The sequence below is a fragment of the Phoxinus phoxinus genome (genome assembly GCF_949152265.1).
Source record: "Phoxinus phoxinus genome assembly, chromosome: 18".
NCBI classification, from domain to species: Eukaryota; Metazoa; Chordata; class Actinopteri; order Cypriniformes; family Leuciscidae; genus Phoxinus; species Phoxinus phoxinus.
In genome coordinates this window covers 9,334,772-9,356,145 of record NC_136893.1, presented here as the reverse complement: position 1 = coordinate 9,356,145, position 21,374 = coordinate 9,334,772, and the positions used below count along the sequence as shown (strand labels likewise).

Genomic DNA, 21,374 nt, shown 5'->3' with positions numbered 1-21,374 from the left:
TGTGATCATGTTCGGAATGAAGTCTTTGTGTCCTGGTGCGTCCATCAGAGTAACAACTTTCGAGTCCGTCTCAAACTTTGTCATGCCCACATCCATGGTCACTCCTCTGTGAAAGAGAGCAGACGATGAGCAAATGAAGCTTGGTTTGGCACCTGAGTGTTCGTATTAAACCAACCTGTCTCTTTCTTCTCCGGTCTCATCCAGTACCCACGCATAGGCGAACGAGGCCTTGCCAGCTTTCTTGGCCTCCTGCTCATATTTATGCATGGTTCTCTTATTAACATTCCCCAGCAGATATAACAGATGACCCATGAGAGTGCTCTTTCCAGCATCTACATGACCTACACACACAAAACAAAGTTCAAGATCCATATTCACTAATGGTTTATCTAATTACATTCATACATGTGGTTGTTTATCTAACCACATTCATACAAGTGTTTGAGTTAATTGGATGAATCAAGAGAATAAAATTAATTCAAATGTGACCAAAAAATTAACTGGATGATAATGTGACTGGATGGATAGTGATAGAGAGGATATCGTGCCTATGACCACCAGATTGAGCAGCGGTTTTCCTCCTTGTCTTTTCTCCAGTTCGGCACGGATGTTGAGCTGCTGTTTGCTCTTTCCAGCTGGTCGAGATGGGGTCGTAGCGGTAGAGTCTTCACTCATAAGCCCTGGTTTGGACGGGGTTTCTGTGGTTGGGGCAGAAGTGACCTCTGGACTCTGCCCTCTGCGAACCGATGAGGCAACAACGCCATTTTCTTCCGCACTAAAAAGGGACACAAAAGCAAATGTCGCCTCAGAATTTCTAGGATGGTTTGTTGAGCATTTCTCTTGATCTTTAAGTCAATTAAACCTCATTCTGTTATTTGATGCATTTAAAAACAAGGCTGAGATAGACATTCAATCCAATCAGTATTTTCCCACTGCGTCTAATTTTCACAACCCATGTTTTAGTTTTTTTGTCTACTGGAAATTTGTAGAAAGATACAACGCTGTCGAAAAGTTTGGGGTCAGGGTTTTATTTATATTTATTGATTTTTCATTTCTTAAAACAGCTTTGCTCAAAATCGCCTGCATTTAAACTAATATTATTATGAAATATTACAATTAAAAAACTAATTTCAATTTGACTTTTCGGATCCCTTTTGAACAGTAAAGTACAGTAGACTGTACAATCTATATACCACCTTTTGAACTCAAAATACCAACATATTGTTAGTGGAAACCTAGATATCTTTTGGAGGGAAAAAAAGATTGTGTGGAAAATTTAGCACAGGTCCTCTTAAAGTCCCTTAAAGACTGAACAAATGTATTAAATTAAAGTACATTAGCTGCTCCACCTGCAGAAACCCCTACACCCTTCTTCTTGAGCGCGACGGGTGTGGTCTGTGGCTGAAGGAGAGGGAGTGATAGGCTGTGGGTTCATGTTAGTGAGTGTGAGATTAATCTACAGGCACCAGCCATCTCTGTGGTTTTCTGCTCTCCCAGAATGCAATGCAGGTAGACAAGACTTGGCCTGGAGAATTAATTCTGTAATATTAAGGACTGTAACTGCAAGAACCGATAAGAGAGGATAGCTCACTACAGCAGTTCAGCAATGAGTGAACAGAAGATGATCAAGGCGAAGGTCAATTTTCTGTACATTTAAAATAAAAGGTATCCTTCATGAAATGCACGTATATCCAAAGGTTCCATCATGAAATTAAATATAGAGCTAAAACTACATATCGCATTTCTTGTGAGCAATTGTGACTGTCAAGTCAAGTTGCCTTTATGTAATAAAGATTGTTCCAAAGCAGCTTTACAGTGATAACAGGATAATGATGTATTTCGACTGTTGTTCAGCTGAAGTCAGTTCAGTGTTGGTTCAGTTCTGTTGTAAAGACCATCCATTTTTAAATTAGTTTATTTAATCTGTGTCATTAGCGTTCAGTCTGGTCTGAAGAAAGACAAAAATCACTGAAAACAAGACAATCGTGTCTGATTAGGTCACAGTGTGGCAGTGCACTTATTACAGGGACAGTCCCTGTCGAGTGAGCTGTGGTTACATGCTTTGCTTAAAGGTGAAAGATCACATAGTTCATAAAGCGTCCCTTATAAGGTTTGAACCTACAATGTTTGGGTTACCAGGGCACATCTTTAAACCACTTCCACGTTACCTCGACTGGCTTACCTTCGCACATCAAAGCCCATGGTCTGCTTCTTGCCTGACACCGTCATCCGGGCAACCTTCGGGACAACCTCTGCTTCGACGCGACTCACTGGAGCGTCCCGTACTTTTGCTAGGACGTAGAAAACAATACGCACAAACTAAATTTCCGATATTACAATAATATTCATATTATTGATATTTAATAACCAACTTTAATATTTATCAAAGGTTACAAATATTCTGCTTTTTATTTTCATTTTTGAAACCATGTCTTTCTTAGCACAAAGCAAGCTTTTTTTTGTACAATACTAATCTGACATGCCTTACGTTCAGAAATGTATGACAGTGTACCTTTTATGAAAGTCAAGTTTCCTGTTTGGTACAGTATGAAGGGTTACTCATTTTCAGATGTGCAGATGTGTGTGTCAGTGCACTCGACATGCGCTGAGCCTCATTTTCTCGCTATCTTACTGAAATTCATGAGTCAACTTCTCCGTGCTGCACCAAAACAGGCTCTCAGGGCCAAAGAGGGGGAAGGGATGAAAGAAAATGAGGATGAGAGAAAGCATTTTTCTGTCCCTGTAAGGTAAATGGCTTCAGCGTGTGCACTGTGTCTTGTCATAGCAGTAGAGCCGTTTCGGTGGCAACGGCCACAGCCAGTCATCTCGCTTTGAGCAGGGAACGCTCTGGCCAGGAAAGGGTTAACTCCGGCACGTCACTCGCACTCCCACACTGACTGTGCACTTCCAGCACACAGAGGGTTAATGTGTGAAAATATTGAAACCTCTAACCTCCAAGCACAAAAAGGATGAGAAGACGAGTCAATAAGGGAGATCTGGTATATATATATATATATATATATATATTAAATAATTAAAGGGGAAAAACACAATGGGGAAAAAAAAACTATGATCTTCGGGAGAATTTGTGAGATGTCAGACTCACCTTGTGAAAAAAAAAAAATTTTGATCTTGATCAATTTTAAAGTATCATAACATGACAATGTTTGTGTATTTGCATTGTTTTATAAACCAACGTTAATAATTATATAAAGATAAACAGTACGAGCCCCCAGATGTGTTATGGCCACACCACAAGGACCCTTTACACACAAAGAGCTCAAGATGACAACACACACACACACACCTGTTACAGGGACAGGAAGTGCTGGGGAATGTAGATAGCAGTTCACCTGCTCACACACACTCAGCCACACCCACAAATATCTCCCATCTGAACACACACACACACTTCGCAACACTTTACACACAAACCACACCCACACAACATATCTCTACACACAAAGCTGCCAGAACACTCTGCGCTGCCAAATTCAACTTGTTTCTGACAAAGAGCTCCAATGCTATGTATTCGCAAAGTTAAAAAAGCAAAAATAAAAACTGATAAAACTATAAAATACAAAAACATTTTCCAAAAAAGGTTGCCAGACACTAAAAAAAAAAATTCAGTTTTTGGATCAAGGAAACGAGGGACCGTGTGTAACAGCATGTCAACATGATAATATGCATCACCACACTGCATTTATTATTTATATTTTACATATACCACCATTTAAATTCACTCATGTTGAATTCTATTTTTACTCTTTTTATTTATTTATATATGTATATACTATTTTTCCATATTTGTAACATTTACTTCATCTTACTGAGCATCTATACATTATTGTTTATTTCAGTACTTTAAATACCTTCTATGCTTTGGCAATATTGTATAAGTGTTAGCTATAACGCAATAAAGCATTGTCGACTCTGACTTGGTGTCGGCTGTTGTTCAAAAGAGTATTACGGTACTCAACTGTGATGACAAAAAAAAAAGGGAGAAAAATAGTCAACTACATGTAGCACAAAAAAAAGTCAGAGACACACACCCTTCAGGATATGTAAATGTGCTCTTCCTAGCAAAACGGATCCAGGCCTATTCAAACACCAGTGAGACATGATCCTACCTGATTATCTACCATCTCCTTTACTTGCAGTCAGTGACTGTACACACATCTTTCACTCTGTTCTTACTCCATCTTTCTAGATCTGTGTATTACCTAGCCCTTGTTTGCTATACAGTATGAATCAAATTCAATAGTGCAACAGTGATAGAATCACACTAACAGAAAGCAATAAAATAAAACTCAAATAATAAAATAAAAGTTACTTCCATTTTAACACGTTGTCTAACTAAACAGGTCTGGAGAGTCAAATGTGTTGGATATATTTTTGCTCCAGTAGGGGGCACTAGTGTTACAAATCCTGGAAGGAAACAAAATAAAAAACAAAATACAAAAACCCAAGGAGGAACGGCCTTCTTTCCTAAACACTTACAATCTGCATTATCGTCCCTCCAGCTTATCTTTCATCCCCTTCTTTTCCATATCAGTTATTTTTATTGGGTTGAGTGTGTATGTCCCATGATAACTATGGGGAATCCCCGTACACTCACCTTACTACTGCCATTCAGATATGCTCAGTTCACAATGACATCTCACGCACTAATACAGATCTTCTCACATGCGGCCTTGCCCTTACAGTACACACCTGCTGAAAACAATACATGAACAAGACAGATGCACTCAGATGCATCATCACACACTGCACTCATTTAATCTCTTTCATAAACAGGGAAGGGAAAGGTTGACAAAAGCCCTGCACGTTTGCATGAATGGGACAGTCTTCTAAACACCTCCATCTTTACAATACTAATTAAAACTAGATTTTAAGAAACCCTTGCAACATCCTAGCAGCACTATTGTAAGCAACTTTTAGAACACCCCAACAACTGCATAGCAACATTCAGAAATCCCAGAACACATTAGCAATCACCTAGCAACTCCCTTGAAAACACTTAGAACTCTCGAGCAGCTGCAGAGCAACCATTCAGATTCAGAACACCTCTAGCAGCCACCTAGTCACATTAGTTTTCAAAAAATGTTCAAGACAACGTGAGTGGTACTTGCCTTATACAAAACCCAATACCACAATGCTACAGTGAGCATTCTGGTCGACTTTTAGCATGTTGCTAATCACATAGTTGCTATGTGATAGCAAAGACTTTATACAGTCTTTGAAGGGAGTTTGGTGATAGCTAGGGTGTTCTAGGCAGAGTTTCTAATGTTTTTTCTAATATTTCTTTCTGAAACACGTCGGAAACCGCATACTGAGTAGGTACTACATTTGAATTTACATAAAAGTATGTTCTATATAGTATGAATATGGGTAGTATGTAGTGTTGTCAAATAATATCAATATTTCAATATTTATCGATACTGAAATATCTGAAACGGTTCCAATACTCATTTTCTGATGTATCCATAGACCGATACCAGCTGCGCTTTCTCACTCTCTCTTCTCTCCGATGGCGAAGTGTCACACACCCGCCTCCTCTCACTCACTCGTCTCATTAGCTACGATTCAATAGTGCTTGAATGGGGTGTATGTGCAACTTACTTTCGCGTTCTGCAAACCATAGTACAGCGCTTCCGGCTCTAAATTATTTATAATTTTACTAATTCTCGCAGGTTTTGTACTCGCACCAATAGTGCGCCCCACTGATCTAAACAAGTTGCGCTCTTATAAAGCCACTTTAACAGATCGCGAGTACCAATTTGACGACTTTTTCAAAGATTTAAAAAAAAGCCTGTCTCAGAGTATTCATTTAAATAGTCAGTTTTGTAACGTAAATAGTTGAGAGAAATCACATGTTGTGTAACAGTATACTAGATCTGTGCATAAGCTCTTAAAGTGACAGTAGCTTAATATACCAGCTGCCATCTGCCATGTTAATCAAAGAAAAGAGAAAAAAATCACTTGTTGAAATTTTTTGTAACTTTAATTGTAAGTATTTAATTCTTACAATGAAAACGATCCAATTTTATTTAACATTTGAATACTTTCATTTCTGTAGTATTTCTTACCCAAATATTGTTGGACCCAACTGAAAAACGTAAAGCCATGTTTATTTAATTTGTCTCTTTATTCTATTGTTTTTATTTGTGCTATCATTTGAAAATGTGTTTATTTGTTCTTATTTTATTACTGAATCTTTATTTGTTTTGTTTTTTTAAATGTAGTTCAACGATTCAAATAAAGCCTTCCTGTGCTGTGTAAGCTATTACAAAAAAATTATATCATATATATATATATATATCGATATTTTTCAAGGTATCGGAGTAGGAAATTCCAGTATTGTGACAACACTTATGAATGAAATTTGGACGTACTACATCTGCCATGTTACTGTCACATAACTAAGGGTGGGTATCGTTCAAAGATTTCCGATATCAATACCTTGACTTCGATACCGCTTCCTGAACGATACTTTTTTTCAATACCAATTTTATGAAATCCGTTTTTAAAAAGATTACATCACCTAAATTTTTATTTTATTTTTTTCAGTTTGTTGACTTTTTTTTTTACAGACTCAAAGACTCAAATAGGCCACTAGGGGGTGGAATATATGTCTCGCGCTTAAGCTCACACACAAAGCACTGGCAAAAGTAACCAAACTATTATGAATATGTCAGGAGAAAATACCAAGGAGACATTTTAATTGTTTATTAATAAACAACTAAAAAAAGTGTTTTCTGAGTCAGTGTCGGCTGCAAAGAAGAAGTTTACATTGCTGACTCGTCATCTCCGCAGTATAGTGAACGTGTGCTCGCGCCTATAGAGAGAAATGCAACTTTCATTTGTTTTTGATTCGAATTAGACATTTTAAACTTTCTATATGCCTATTTCTCGTCTTTAAAGGATTAGTTCACTTTAAAAAAAAACTTTTGCTGATAATTTACTCACCCCAATGTCATCCAAGAAATCTTTCTTTCTTCAGTCGAAAATAAATTAAGGTTTTTGATGAAAACCTTTCTCCATATAATGGACTTCAATGGGCCCCAAAAGGTTCAAGCACAAATGCTCACCTTGCTCTGTTCTGTGATGCTCGTTCGTGACGTCACGTAATACGCAACTACGTTGAAAAGGTCACGCTTCTATGAAAAGTCAAAAATATCTGTCCTGACGAAAATTCTCTTTTAGGCTTTTTATAATTACAACACCCCGGATACGCACACGCAATGGCCATTTTAAACGATAAGTTGACACAAAGACATTTGAATATATGTATATGGTCCTCTATCCTCACATTTGTAAACACTGACTCGGTAGTTCCGCCTACGTCAAGCGTGACCTTTTCAACGTAATTGTGTATTACGTGACGTCACGAACGCGCATCACAGAACAGAGCAAGGCAAGCGTTTGTGCTTATAAAACTTAAACTTTTTAAATTATTTTTGAAATGACCGATTGTTTCGCTAGATTAGACCCTTATTCATCGTCTGGTATCGTTTAAAGCCCTTTGAAGCTGCAACTGTCATTTGGACCTTGAACCGTTTGGGGCCCACTGAAGTCCATTATATGGAGAAATGTTTTCATCAAAAACCTTCATTTCTTTTCGACTGAAGAAAGAAAGACATAGACATCTTGGATGACATGGGGGGGTGAGTAAATTATCAGCAAAAGTTTTTTTTTTTAAAGTGAACTAATCCTTTAAGGCAAGTAGCCTATAAGCTGAGCTTTGGTTCATTTGTGACTCACTCCAATTCTTCTTGCAGTCGAAGACGGAGCAACGTTCTGCTTTTAAGTTTATTCCGTGCACTAACAAGTGCTTCATTAGATTTGTCGTGTTGCCGGTCTTGGCAGCAATTACCTTGTTGCAAATATTACACTGCGCACTGTTGGCATCGAGCCTGGTGAAATGTGGACACACTTTTGATCTTTTCCGCATCCTTTACATCTATGGGGGTTGGGACACTTACACACTACAGCCTCACGTGTGGGCAACGTCTCTGGGCGTAACTGGCGTAAACTAGTTTTTTTAGCTTGTTGCATCTAGACTACAGTATTCTAAGAGGTTGCAAGAATGTTGGTATGGCGGTCAGAATCCAAGCAGTTTTATGCAATTTCTACACAGTTTTTTACTTTACCAAGTGAATACCCTCCTACGTACTTCCGCTCAATTTTAATTTTCCTTCAGTACTACGTCTGGGTTTATGGTATATTTGCGTGTTTTCTACGGTAAATTTTTTACCGGTCCAATCAGCGAACAGAGGACGTGGCTGAGAACGATGACGTTGAGGTCGTGCGCTAGTTTGAGTTCAAGTTTTGTCAGAACCAAACATTAGCGATTGGTTATGGTAGATCCAGAGTGGCTCTGGGCAGAACCAATTATTTTAAACTTCAACAGAGTACCCGCCTACAAGGAAGTTAACGCTTGTCAATGGAGAGGTGCCAGACTCTCTGTAGTCTGTACAAATGAAATGTACGAGAGTCTAATAGGACCAAGCTAGTAAAAAACAGCAATGACTTTGATATTCGGTACCCTAGATTTACATCGTCCATTTTTTTCGTCCCCAGGTGAGAAAAAAACACAAGCCTAATCATTCGGATAAGTAATAGCACAGTTCTCAGAACCAAGCCACAAGATTTGAGGCATCATTCATCTCTGTAGCACAAACAATTCAGGTCAAGTTACATGCTAAAGTTTAATTCTTCGGGTAAGGGATCTGTTCAAATCTATAACTCCAAGTATGATGCTTAACTTAGCAAACACCACTAATACAAACTTAACCATCAATTCTATCTCTTACTTTAAGCTAAATTAAATAGGCATGTAGACTACTGTGTATTAAGTCTGTAAAATCATCTAGTTCTATTGACAGTCTTTAGGGGAGAACAAAGAATGAGAAAACAAGAAACAGTCTGACAGAGAAGGAGAAAAGCTACAAATGATCTTTATTCACACTCTCAAATAGGGTCAATAAGCTCTCTCTCTCTCGCTCTCTGACCAATCTATGTAGTGCTGCACGACTCGAAGCACAGACACAATGACATATCACCATTTCTGCAAAAGCCACAAAGTGCAAAAAAGGGAGAAAACGTCAAAGAGCAGTAACAGGGCCAGCTGTAAACCAGTCACTCTTTCCTGTGTGGGTGGCAAAAAAAGGCAGAGAAAACAGAGAGGGGGAAAAAGGGATAGATGACTTGAGGTGGTCAGATGGCAAAGAGATTTACAAAAAGGAGTTGAAGACAGAAAGTGTGAAAGGTGAGCTGCATCATGCTTTTCAAAAGCAGGCCTTCACCCACGCTTGGCTCGACAAACAGAGAGTTAACAAGAACACACGCGAAAAGGAAAGATACAAAGTGTGTGCAGTCAAAGCATCCTAACAGTAAAAAAAAGAAGCTTTTACATTTTCTGAAGAAAGTAGTGGATGTTTGCCTATGCAAAACTCCTCATCATTGTGCTGGGGTAATCCAGGTGGTTGCCGGGGCATTGCTTTGCTGTTGCTAAGGGTATTCTAATGGGTTTTAAGGTTGCTACTTACTGTTCTATGCCAAAAGAGCTCAACAACATGATATTCTGGTCTCTAGATATGGCATAGGACCCTCCTTCAATTTAAGTCTATGGGATTTTTTCCAGTTTATTGTCCACCAAATGCTAAATAATAAGTCTGATTTCTTAGATATGCTCTCCTCAAACTGTACGATTTGAAGTATCATCCATGTGTGTGTTGCACAAACTGTGAAGGTAAAGTTACACATTCAAGTTTATGACTTAAAGGTACAGTTCTCCGGAAAAAATAAATTCTGTCATCATTCACTCACCGTCATGTTGTTCCAAACATGTAAGACACAAAAGATGATATTTTGGAAAAAAGGTCCGTTTTATTTTGTTCATACAATGAAAGTCAGTGGGGTCCAATGTTGTTTTGTACCCCATTGACTTTCAATACATGGACAAAACAGATTAAACCTTTTTCAAATTTTCTTCTTTTGTATTCCGCATAGAAGGAATGTTTTGGAGCGATATGAGGGTGCAATAAATAAAGACCGTTTTCATTTTTAGAATCTTTAAGATTAGCAGTTTGTTCAAATATCTAACTCGAAGTATAAACAATAGTACTAATAACTACTTATAGCACCACTAGTAATTGTGGATGCATTTCGATGAAGAAATTCAGTAAACATTTAAACCCAACAAGAACAGTCAGTGATTAAATGGCCAGACCATTTAGTCACTTAATTAAATCTTATTGTTTATGTAGGCTTAAAGTCTTATTCACCAACAGTCCTAAAGAACACACTCTTTTCAAGGGATTATCAGGATAATACTGTTTTAGACACCAGGCCAGTGTGCAATGAGGAAACAAAGCCAATCTAAACATGCACATGCAGGTGTGTGTGTGTGTGTGTGTGTGTGTGTGTGTGTGTGTATGTGTGTGTGTGTGTGTGTGTTTTCAGACCATGTTCAGATCTGTGCATGTGTGAATCATCTCCCATGGTGGATGGTCTACCACTATGAAAGCAAAGCCTTTGTAAAATCTCTTCCAATATGCTCTGGGTGTGTTAACACCTTTATGTGGCCACAGAGACTCTCTGTTTTATATGTACATACGTGTGCGCACATACACAGTCACACGTAAATGATAAACACCACAAGCCAACACACCCTTTAAAGGGAGCAGAAAACAAGCACAACCTCAACAAGTTCCCCTCCACCCCCATATATTCACACACTCCGACATCAATCGCAGAAAGGAAACTGGAAAATCTTTATTTCAGAATATATACAAAACGTCAGGCCCATGGCCACATCAGTGCTTAAAAACAAGTTAAAAATGCAGCGGACAATCAAAATTGAAAAAACAATTAACAAAATGTCTATTAAACATGAATTATTATAAATAAAACACACTTTTACAGTGTTGGGTGTCAAAACACATAATAGGAAAAACTTCAGGTGTCCCCCAAACCCAAATGTCTTCCCTCTTTCTGTGTTTGTGGTAAACCAGCGCTGCACCTCATTTCAAATGGCAGCAAAACAGCTGTAGAGAGAATCTGCTGTTTTTTTCTTTTATCTTTTGCACTCTATCTGCTCCTACTCTAGATTTTCTTTTTCGTTATGTAGAGACTCTAGAAAGTTCAAAATGTCATAAAACAACATAAGTAAAAAAATATACATTTAGCCTAATGACATTTTAAAAAAGTGAAAATATGAAAAATCTAACTGAGAAATTGAAAACAAGACGACTTTAAAAGTAATACTATATTACTATCTGAGGTTGTGACATTTTGATCAAAAAGTCCTTCACAACTTTTTAGTGTAATGGTTAGCTGTAAATAAATATTTTTAAAAAATCAGAAAAATACAAAAGTATAAAGAATTATATGGGGAATGATATAAAATAGAGCAGCCTCAGTTCTTTAAATAATAATTTCATGGCTCAAATGTACAACCCTTTGAGTGCTTGTCGATTAATACCATCTGAAAATCCATATTTTCCTAAAATTAATAACACTAATCTATGCATTTCATTCAATAAACACTATTATTTAGCATTCAGTCAGACAACTTATAGATACAGCCCTGCTTCTTTGGATTATGGGCAAAACTGTAACGTCATAATCTTGCGTAAAAATGAGTCTCAAACCTTTTTGTTTGGAAGATTTTTTTAAATGGTCCGGAAAGATAAAATAAAAAAAAGTCAGTCTCGAGTAAAAGCTTTTCTCTGATTTGCCTTGACCATGTCATCCGGAGAGGGCGTGTCGAAAGAAAACGGGGTGATGTGATGGAGAGGTAGACACTGCACTCGTTCTTTCACTCTCTCCATCTGTCTGCTGTATAAGAAAGCATTATGCGTTGCTCTACTGCGTAGACTCTTCTCGCTGCTCACGGACACGCAAAACGCGGACGCAAAAATTGACGGTTTAGCAAACACACGTTTTTTCTTACTAGCGGAGACTTGGGTAAAACTCAAAAGGGTTGGCGAGCGACTGTCAGGAGATGTTTGGGAGATAAGTGCGCTAAGATCGACGCTCTGATTTAAGCTTAGTGCGCGGGGCTTAGGTAATGCTGTTGCAGATTTGTTCAATGCTTGATGATTAGACATATTTTCACTCTTGAGAGATGCAGTGCATGTGAGTGATGCTTGGTTCTGGGACATGAGTTCAGACAGGGATGGTGCCTCTAAAAAGCCTGGAGGGGCATTTGCAGCAGATGTTTGAATAGGCTTTTGGATGTGCGTATTGTTTTGTGTACCAGTAATATATGAATTTTGGGTGTTTTGGAGTCCTGGTAAACTGTCATAGAGTTTGGGACTGCTGTCCTGGTGTTCCTGAATCAGCTCAGCCAATGAAAGGCTTCCAGAGCTCTTCCCTTGCCCAGGTACTCCCAACGGCCCACTGCTTTGCAGGACAGACCTCAAACTTCCTAAGGAAACCGGAAGAGGGGCGGACCGCTGGGAATCCTGCAGCGCCAGACTACTGAGAGAGCAGGTTAGAAGAGATGAGGAGGATGTCACACCCAGACCAGCTGGTACAGAGGTTCCCAAAGAGAAACCAGAAGAGAGAGACGCCCCAGAGCCAACAGACAAACCGGGAAAAGGTGGGAGACTAGGACCCTGAGATAGAACTGCAGAAAGTGGAGGGGTAGAACCAAGAAAAGAACCAAAAGGACTGGTAGTAAGAGGAGCTGTGTAATCCAACGAGACACCAGTGGAAGCAACTAAAGGAGGAATGTTTGTACACTTCTGTTCATGCTGAGATATTACTTGGGCGAGTGAACTTTGTCCTAAAGTTCCATCAATGCCCAAATTATGACTTGAAAGCACATTTAAATGGCCTTTTGTCAAACTTCCCAGACCAGGGGGAGGATTTAAAACCTGAGGCATGATCTTGTTTGGTTCAGGCATGGCTAACAGATCACTGAGGCTGTAAGACTGACCGCCGTCTCGTTTCAGGGGTTTGCCTGAATGTGCACTTGATACAGTCTTAATACTGTCGTGTGATGGAGAAAATAAGGCTCCTTACCTTACGAGGGCCAATTGTAGTCAGAGAGTACAACCGAGAGGATGAGGAAGGCGATCAATAGTTAGCCGAGACCACAGAGAAAGCAAGAAAAAGGCAATACGTTATACATGGTAAAATTAAGGATATATAAAAACAACAACAACAACAAAAGCAACAAATAAAAACTCAGTCTGGTGGATGTAAACAAAGTTAGCAGTTGAAGCCTGGGGAAAATTTTTTATCTTTTTGTATACATAATATTGTATACATAAATTGTAAAGGTAAAGTAGAAACAATATTATAACAAATATGACAAATAATAATAAATATCAGTGTTAGCAGTATTACTTTTATAAATATTTGCATTTATTCATAGGCTCTGATACTGAAACACAACCAAAAAAATTAGGTTATCCCCAGTTTTGGAAAAACCCTGGAGTTTAACATTTTCCCCTGAGACCTCATGCCAACTTTTTGTGTTTTAACTATCTGTGGTCTTGCTGGAGTGGTTTTCATTTTCATTTTGGATTAAAATACATAAGAGGGCAAATTTTTAAGTGGAAGTGGCACAGATGTGTTTTGGGTAGTTAATGTGCTACAAATTGTATAATGTTGTGTAGTTATTTTTTTGGTTGGTGTGTTCTGGTTTTGGGTGGAAGGGTGTGTGTGTGTGTGTACCTTTCTGTGGTGCAGCTGTGGTGGTAGGCTCGGGCTGTACGTTGGTTCTGGCAGGAGGGGCGTGTGTATTGGTGTTCTCCTCAGTCAGAATGAAATCAAGGGCCCGGTGAGGGTCGCAGTCGTATTTAAGAGCTGCCTGAGTCAGTGTGGAGTCTGGAACTGAGTCTCCCAGTACTGCTCTCATGTGATCCAAACAGGAATACAACTGACCTGTCCAAACACAAACATATTAATATTAATAAAATCTAATACAATACATATTCCTAATGAAATGTTAACATTCCTCAAAACTGAATATGGATTTTTGACAAACACAAAGAATTAGATTAATAATTACATCAGCACAAAAACACCATTGTTTAAGTTTGAACTTTACTACCTTTCAAAGGTTTGGGGTGGTAACCTCTAATGGTAAATTCCACAAGGTGTTTTAATAAAATCCTAAAGATTAAACCCTTGGTCGTTCGCTCTTTTCTGACATTAATTGAAAAGCTGAACACTGAAGTCAAGGTGTAATAAGTGTCAATAAGATTTTTTTTTAAAGAAATTTATACTTTTATTCAGCAAGTATGCATGTCACGGTTTCCACAAAAATATTAAGCAGAGACCGTTTTTAACACTGATAAAAATAAATGTTTCTTGAGGACAAAATCGGCATATTAAAAACTGAATCATTATGCACGTTGTTGTAAAAGTAAACGAACATTTAAAAATATTAAAGATAAAATTAGATAAACTTACTAGCCAGATATTCATTACAATAAGGGACCATCTGAAAGGTCCCGTTTTTCGTGTGTTTTTGAAGCTTTGATTGTGTTTACGGTACAGTGTACAATATAACATGTATTCATGTTTCACGTGTAAAAAAAAACCTGTATTTTTCACAAAATTTACTGATCTGTATACCGCTGTTTTCACTTTCCTAAAAACAGGCTGAATACTTCCTTGTTCTATGAAGTCCCTCCTTCAGAAATACGTAACGAGTTGTGATTCGACAGCAGCTTAGCGCACGTTGCCCGGAAAGGTCACGCCTCTTACCATAGTGGAGATGCATGCTCTCAGTGTTATTGTAAGGTGATTTGACTCCGGGATGAAAATAACAGCGTCTCGACGACATGGCGACAAACACACTCAACAAACGCAACTCTTCCTCTTCTCTGTAGGAGAAGACCAAGCGCCCTTTTTTTGTGTATTCCTGTGGGCGGAGGTTAGTCAAAAAACTGTTCTAGTGACGTCATTAAAGCAGGATGTAGAGGGATGTAGTCCAAACCGACCGTTCGCTGTAAGCTTTGAAAGGGGACTTCTGTTAAATCAAATATCTCGCTTGGCATTGAACTTTGAGCTTTATAATTTTACAGGTATTTTTTATGCTCTAACAGCAACATTACACACTAGCTAAAGTTTAAAAAATGGAATCACGAAGAACGAGACCTTTAACCCATCTCTTAACCCATAAAATCAGTGTGTACCTTGCTTTAGTGGGTCTAGTGTGCTTGTGATGGTTGGAGAGGTTGGCATCTCTTCCTCCTCCTCATATTCTGCCTCCTCCACGGTCTCTACATGTCGAGCCTGCCTTGAGTCTTGACGCGAGTAGATAAACTGTGCGGCTATGGAAACATGAATTCACAAACATCTCCATAACAGACAAAAATTAACATCAATATTATACAGTTTAAAGGGTCAGTTCTGTCATCAATTACTCAGCCTCATGTCGTTCCAAACCCATAAGCCCTTTGTTCATCTTTAGAACACAATAGAAGATATTTCTTATGAAATCTGATTCCTGTCCCTCCGTTACAAGTCTATTGACCCAAAACTGTGATGCATCAATGTTCATTCTCGTGCTAATGAGGTTTGAACTAAAGAGGTTTGTTCTAATGTGTCAAACAACTAGTTTGAGCTCCCATTTACTACATTTGAGTACTCATTGTATGTTCAATGTTTATATGTGAATAAAATCCTAAATTAAATCTGTTCATCATATAAAGCAATCGTGTCTCTACAGAAGACTTGGATTAAACTGCTTGATCCATACGGATTTTTTTAAAGATATTTTTATTAATGTTTTGAACCTTCAGAGTTTTGGGTGAAATGACTTTTAATGGAGGGACAGATCTAAATCTCTCAAATTTCATTCAAATATCTTCATTTGGTTTTGAAGATGAACAAAAGTCTTATGGGTTTGGAACAACATAAGTAATTGATGACAGAATATTTATTTTTGGGTGAACTATCCCATGATTCAACATGTGAATGCATGCGAGTATGGGGAATTTTTTTGGTGGGTAAAACATGTATTTTTATAAATGGCACTGCACTGGGTCAGTAGAAGAGTAGAAATCATATCAAACCAAATCATTTTTTTCCATTTCTTTTTTCATTTAATCCAACATAAGGCCAAAAATGAAATGCAAATGATAATAAATATACAATCTTCAAATAAAAAAACATAAATAACATTAGGAACATTTTGCAGTTGTGATTTATGACTTATCAAAATGACCGGAATACTCAAAATAAGGAATTTACACAATTATTTAAATCACATGCAACTTTAATGAAAACACAAACCAGTGGCAGGAGAGATGCAGTAGTCATCCTCCACTGACTGCCCGTACACGTCATCATCATCAAAGTCTATAAAAAAGGAAGAAATTGAGACAATTCTGTTTTATTCCAAACCACAAAAGCTAGTTTTAGTTAAAGCAATTCCACAGCATCAACAAACAGAACAGCATTGATGGGGCCAAAAAAGCGTTGCTTAGTCAGCTACACCACCTGAAGCAATCCAACAACAGTCATTAGGCTAACTAAAGTAAACGTCAAAAGTCACTAAAACTGAGAAGAAATAGAGTGGATTTAAGAGCCCAGCTGTTACTTTTGTCTTATATACTAGACGGCTGATCTGTGGTCACACAAATAGACATAAACATGAAGGCAATATGTAAAGTAACTGTTAGTTGTGATTTGAATTAAATACAAATATTTGAGTTTTAAAGCACAGAACTGTTTACCAGGCGCACAGTCCAGCTGTTACCATCGGAAACAGTGACACGATAGCAGTCTGTCATAATCTCTAGCACTGGACTCTGTATAAATAAACCAGCTAACTTAACTAGCAATCATACAGGCCTCTTTACATAAAAGCGGCTAAATATCATATTTCCCGTATATACCTTCGTCGTAGTTATAACCTCGGACATTCCTGTGGCGGGACATTTTTTGTTCGATGGCTTTCTTTCACGTAAACAATTTACGCGAGGCAAAATATCAATTGTCAGAGCAAAGTTTAGACATGCGTCTCACTCCACAGCCGCCATGTTGACGGCCATCAGAAGCAGGAGGGACGCGCATGCGCAGTGAGAAAACACAGAGTTGATTCTGAAAGCCTCTAAAACTAAAGATTCTAAAAGCCAGATTAAACAATGATGTTTTTTTATCTATGTGGAGATTATAGTTAACACGGTAAATTTGTAAAGGATAAACATACACTTTCAGAAAATATTTAGACACATGGGCCTAGATTATAATAGCCTATCTGTGTTAACTCTACAGTGAAATAATATAGGCCTAGTTAACAAGTGTAATAGAGACTTTTTATTCTACAATGCAAAGTTTATATAAATCAAACCTGAATTAACACTGACACATATGACAATGTGTAGCTAATGTCGAACTAAATTATTAATGATGAGATTAATTAGATTAATATTGCATGACAGTTGGGGAACCGCTGACAATGGGGTTTCCAACAAGCTTATCTATAATGTGTATATTTTTCACTCATTGTCATGTGTTTAATTGATCTTTTGACATCTATAGCTATAGAAGCCCAAGTGGAGAAAAAAAAATCCCCTGTAATGTTTATCTCTCCTTGGAACACAAGACTCTGCAGCTGCGAAACCTACTCCTGGAAACCACCTTCAATCTCTCTCCTCCTCTCTGCTATATCAGATTTTTTAGGATCTTGATCTTTCGGTTTCAATACTTTCAAGAAATCGATGAATAACTTAGGAGATATGAACAGGGAACTAAGCTGATTGCTTAGTTCCCTAAATGCGCCTTTCAGTCTGGGCTGTAGGAAACATAGGGAGAATTATCAAAAATATAAAGGAGAGGATAGGTGTTTTGGGTGAATGCCCATTTGATTGCCATTTACATTGTAATGTCTTATAAGTCAGGAATAGTGAGGTAAAGTATAAGTGAAGTTTTTCTGTACAGCAGGCAGATAAAGAGAGATTTACCACAGTCACTAATCTGATACTGTTTGTGCTAAATATGGTTTCATTCACATCTGCATGACATTTAAACTTTGAGAACATGTCTAAATTTAACTTAAAACACACTCAGCACTGCAGATATACAGATGCTTCATTGCTTCATGCTTTCTTAGACTGACCCAGTTATATCAAGTCTACAGAGTAGGTTGTAAAGACACAGGTGGGAGGGGTTCTTTCCATACAGAGAAAGCATCCCGATGCAATTTTGTATGAATTTTTACGATGTTATTTGTACGGAAATGTGAAATTTTTGAAGAAGAAAAAACTCCTGCAAGCATGAAAGATCCACCCCTAAACCGAACCATCAGTGGGGCGTAAGCAGATCATACAAAAATGTGCGAATTCATAATTAACCACCAATTCGCAAAAACATAAAATAGTTATGAATTGCCAGAGTGTAAAAGGAGCTTCAAAGAATGGCACAAATAAATATGCATAATTAATTAGTGTTTTCCTGCTATTATTCAAAATGTCTTACTTTATAGTCAGCATGAAACGAAAGCTGCAATGGGTTTTTTCTTTCCCATTGTGACGTATATGCGAGAGAAACGGCTTCTCGAACCAGGACAAATGTAGTGCGGGACTTGATTTTGTCCATTGAGAATTGACAGAATTATTGTGGTTTGCTATTGCTGTGATGTCATGTGAGTGACAGGTTGTCCTGCCCTCATACTAGTAAACATGTCATCAGAGAAGAGAAAAGATGATGATAGTGATTATGATGCAAGAGGGAGGGGAAGTTATGTTGATTAAAGATTACGCGGGCATGAATTAAAAAAAAAAGTTTGTGCACAGATAAATTTATAATAAACTGCAATATTCCATAAAAATAAGAATTGTCACTTTTGATGCCATGGTGACTTTAAATGAAGGTAAACAGTAAGGAGGAGAGATGAGATGAAGGAGACAGGAGATGAACATTTGACTGACCCTGGATTAACCTTAGGTGTGGTATGTGTGTGCGGTGGGGGATGTTTCATTCACTGCCTGCAACTTTCTAAAAAGTGTTACCCACAGGTTGTCTCAGTGGCTGGGCCTGGGTATAATGGTAGGGAGGATAAAATTCAACATTTTAATTAGCCATTAAAGAGTGGTCTTAGTCTCTCACATCACTAAGTCTGTATGTGTTTGTGGCGTCTGTTTCCAGAATGACTCACAAATATTTTGAGGTCAATGGAAAACTGTGCACTTTAACATCATCAAACATGTGCTCACGTTAAGTGATTCTCATTGTAGCCTACATTTGATGTTAGACGCATTTTAAAAGCTTCAGACATGCTGTTTGAGTGGGGGGCAACAGGGCTGGAGAAAGTTGTACAGTCCGATTTATCATCAAATTAGTTAGGCCTACTGTATTGTACTCATAAACATAAGTCATGTCATGGCTTTTCAGTTGAGCAATGCTCTTTATTAATGTTGCATTTCATAACTAACTGCAATAGAATAGTTCATATTCTTTAATTGCTGGAATATATATCACTTTCCGGAATAGGCCTACGTCATTTTGATTGGTCAGTGTCATTCTTCATTCAAATAATTGGACCTATTTGACCAATATGAATTAAAACATTGTGAAGTTAGTACTGAGAAACAGTCTAACATGTTTTTAGATTCTACTCGGTTTGATATTCTGTTTTTTTATGGAATGAAATTCAAACACTTTTTAAGTTGTTGTTGTATGGCACCACAGCAAATATTAATTAGTTGCGATGTTGTGTAATATGAGTAGGTCATAAATCACATGCCCTCATCATAGGGAAGTAGACTACTGAAATAAAATGGCGACTAAGTGTTTTTTTCTTTCTATCTTTTAATGAAGCACCCCAGTAATAACCCCTCCTTGTTCTGCAATGGATGGATGAGCGCTCTCAGTCATCGGCGCGCAGACACAACAGAGGCGCGTTCACGAGCTGCGAGCTCTGCTGAGCACGTGAGCGTCAGTGGTCAGAAACAATGGCTCACGCTGACCGAAATGATAAGTGACGGTCACAATGTGCCAACCAAGTAAGCGCAAAGACAACCTATAAAACAAAACATATAGACCACAACCATCAAGGGTGTGTGGAAAAGAGAGAGAGCTTGGTTATCCTTGAAGATTAGGCAATTACGCAGACTATCACATGGCAACAGGTTGGACATGTCGGAGAACTTAAACAAGCTGCACTACTTTTCAGTTCCAGACAAATAACCTGATCGTGACTTTCAGTAATAAAATGTGCTATGCATTGTCTAACTTTGGTACTGAAGCAAAGTGGAAAATATCAGCAAACCAGAGGTGGTAGCTACATTTATGGAAAAGGAAAAGCGAAACTGTTGCAACCTGATGAAAGTGAGAGAAGTGAAATAAAGTACGGTAGTTGATTTAAAAGAATTCCTAGGAAATAACAAAACAGCAGATTTCGAACGAATATAATTTTAAGTAGATTTCATGGTAAATGGTTCCATAACTGAACACCTGAACTTTGTAGTTTATACGAATTCGAAAAAGTATCGAATGATGTCAACGGTTCTGAAACGTGTGCTATTCGTTCATCGTGACGTTATTAAATTAACTTTACTCTCTCTGACTGTGTGTTTTGTGCTCTGAATTTAAGCGCAACGTTAGCTTACGGTTGAATCCACGTTATGATACATACGAAGACCAGTGCAGTTCAATTCTCGAACATGACTCTTATGAGCCGGTTCTTTTTAGTGATTCAAAAACACTGAATCAGTTAATCATGTCTTAGCCTACTCTATTTGTAAGGAGACTTGTTCCAAGTGGTTGTTCATATAACGTAGGCTATTAAAGATACACATTATGAGTTTTGTTGTATTCAGTGTTGTTTTATAAAAATGAATAAATTGACCACATGTTTGTTTAGTATTGTATTTAAAATACAGTTAGTAGGCTACTGATTTGCATTTATGCTACCAAAATATCTGTTAAAAGTCACGCAAATCTGGGTTTTGAAGGAAAACACGTTTTTGAATTGTATTATATTTATTTCTAATTTGTAATATGTTAAAATATGAAACTTGGCAAATGAAATAAGAACACTTTTTAAAATTATGATAATTTAAAATATAGATATATAGCCTATATTTAATCTCGAACCGGACTCGTTAAAGAGGAATCTCGATCGGAACCATCCTTTACGATTCCGTCACTTTACTACAGTACAGCCTCAGTACCGCAGAAACAGCACAAGCTTGAGAGAAGATGCCCGGACCCCTCACGCTCTGTTTCCCCCTGCTTTCCAAACTTTCACTCCCACTCAGAGTCCACATTGTCCTCTAAGAAACGCACTGCCACCCCTCCCTGCCTTTTTACCTCGAAAAACACAATTTAATTGTTCTAAAAGAACAACAGTGTACGATTAGCGCGGACCTCCTGCTCAAAAGGCGCTCTGATGAGTGAAT

General features: G+C 37.9%; 1 protein-coding gene across 2 annotated transcripts in view; it reads right to left on the bottom strand.

The window, feature by feature from the left end:
- hbs1l (HBS1-like translational GTPase) overlaps window positions 1-17,101 on the bottom strand; it is a 28,005-nt gene extending 10,904 nt beyond the window's left edge. The window contains exons 1-9 of one of the 2 annotated variants that reach the window (XM_079589222.1): window positions 16,869-17,050; window positions 16,264-16,329; window positions 15,162-15,299; window positions 13,693-13,902; window positions 12,950-13,030; window positions 2,183-2,291; window positions 549-775; window positions 176-341; window positions 1-106 (exon numbers count right to left, since the gene is read on the bottom strand). The exon at window positions 1-106 is cut by the window's left edge and continues 12 nt beyond it. In XM_079589222.1, the coding sequence (XP_079445348.1) occupies window positions 1-106; window positions 176-341; window positions 549-775; window positions 2,183-2,291; window positions 12,950-13,030; window positions 13,693-13,902; window positions 15,162-15,299; window positions 16,264-16,329; window positions 16,869-16,911 (1,146 nt within the window). In that variant the 5' untranslated portion in view covers window positions 16,912-17,050. Of the gene's footprint in view, window positions 107-175; window positions 342-548; window positions 776-2,182; window positions 2,292-12,949; window positions 13,031-13,692; window positions 13,903-15,161; window positions 15,300-16,263; window positions 16,330-16,868 lie in introns of both variants that reach the window. The other variant, XM_079589223.1, reaches the window with a different exon arrangement.
- Between the last annotated feature and the right edge of the window lie 4,273 nt (window positions 17,102-21,374).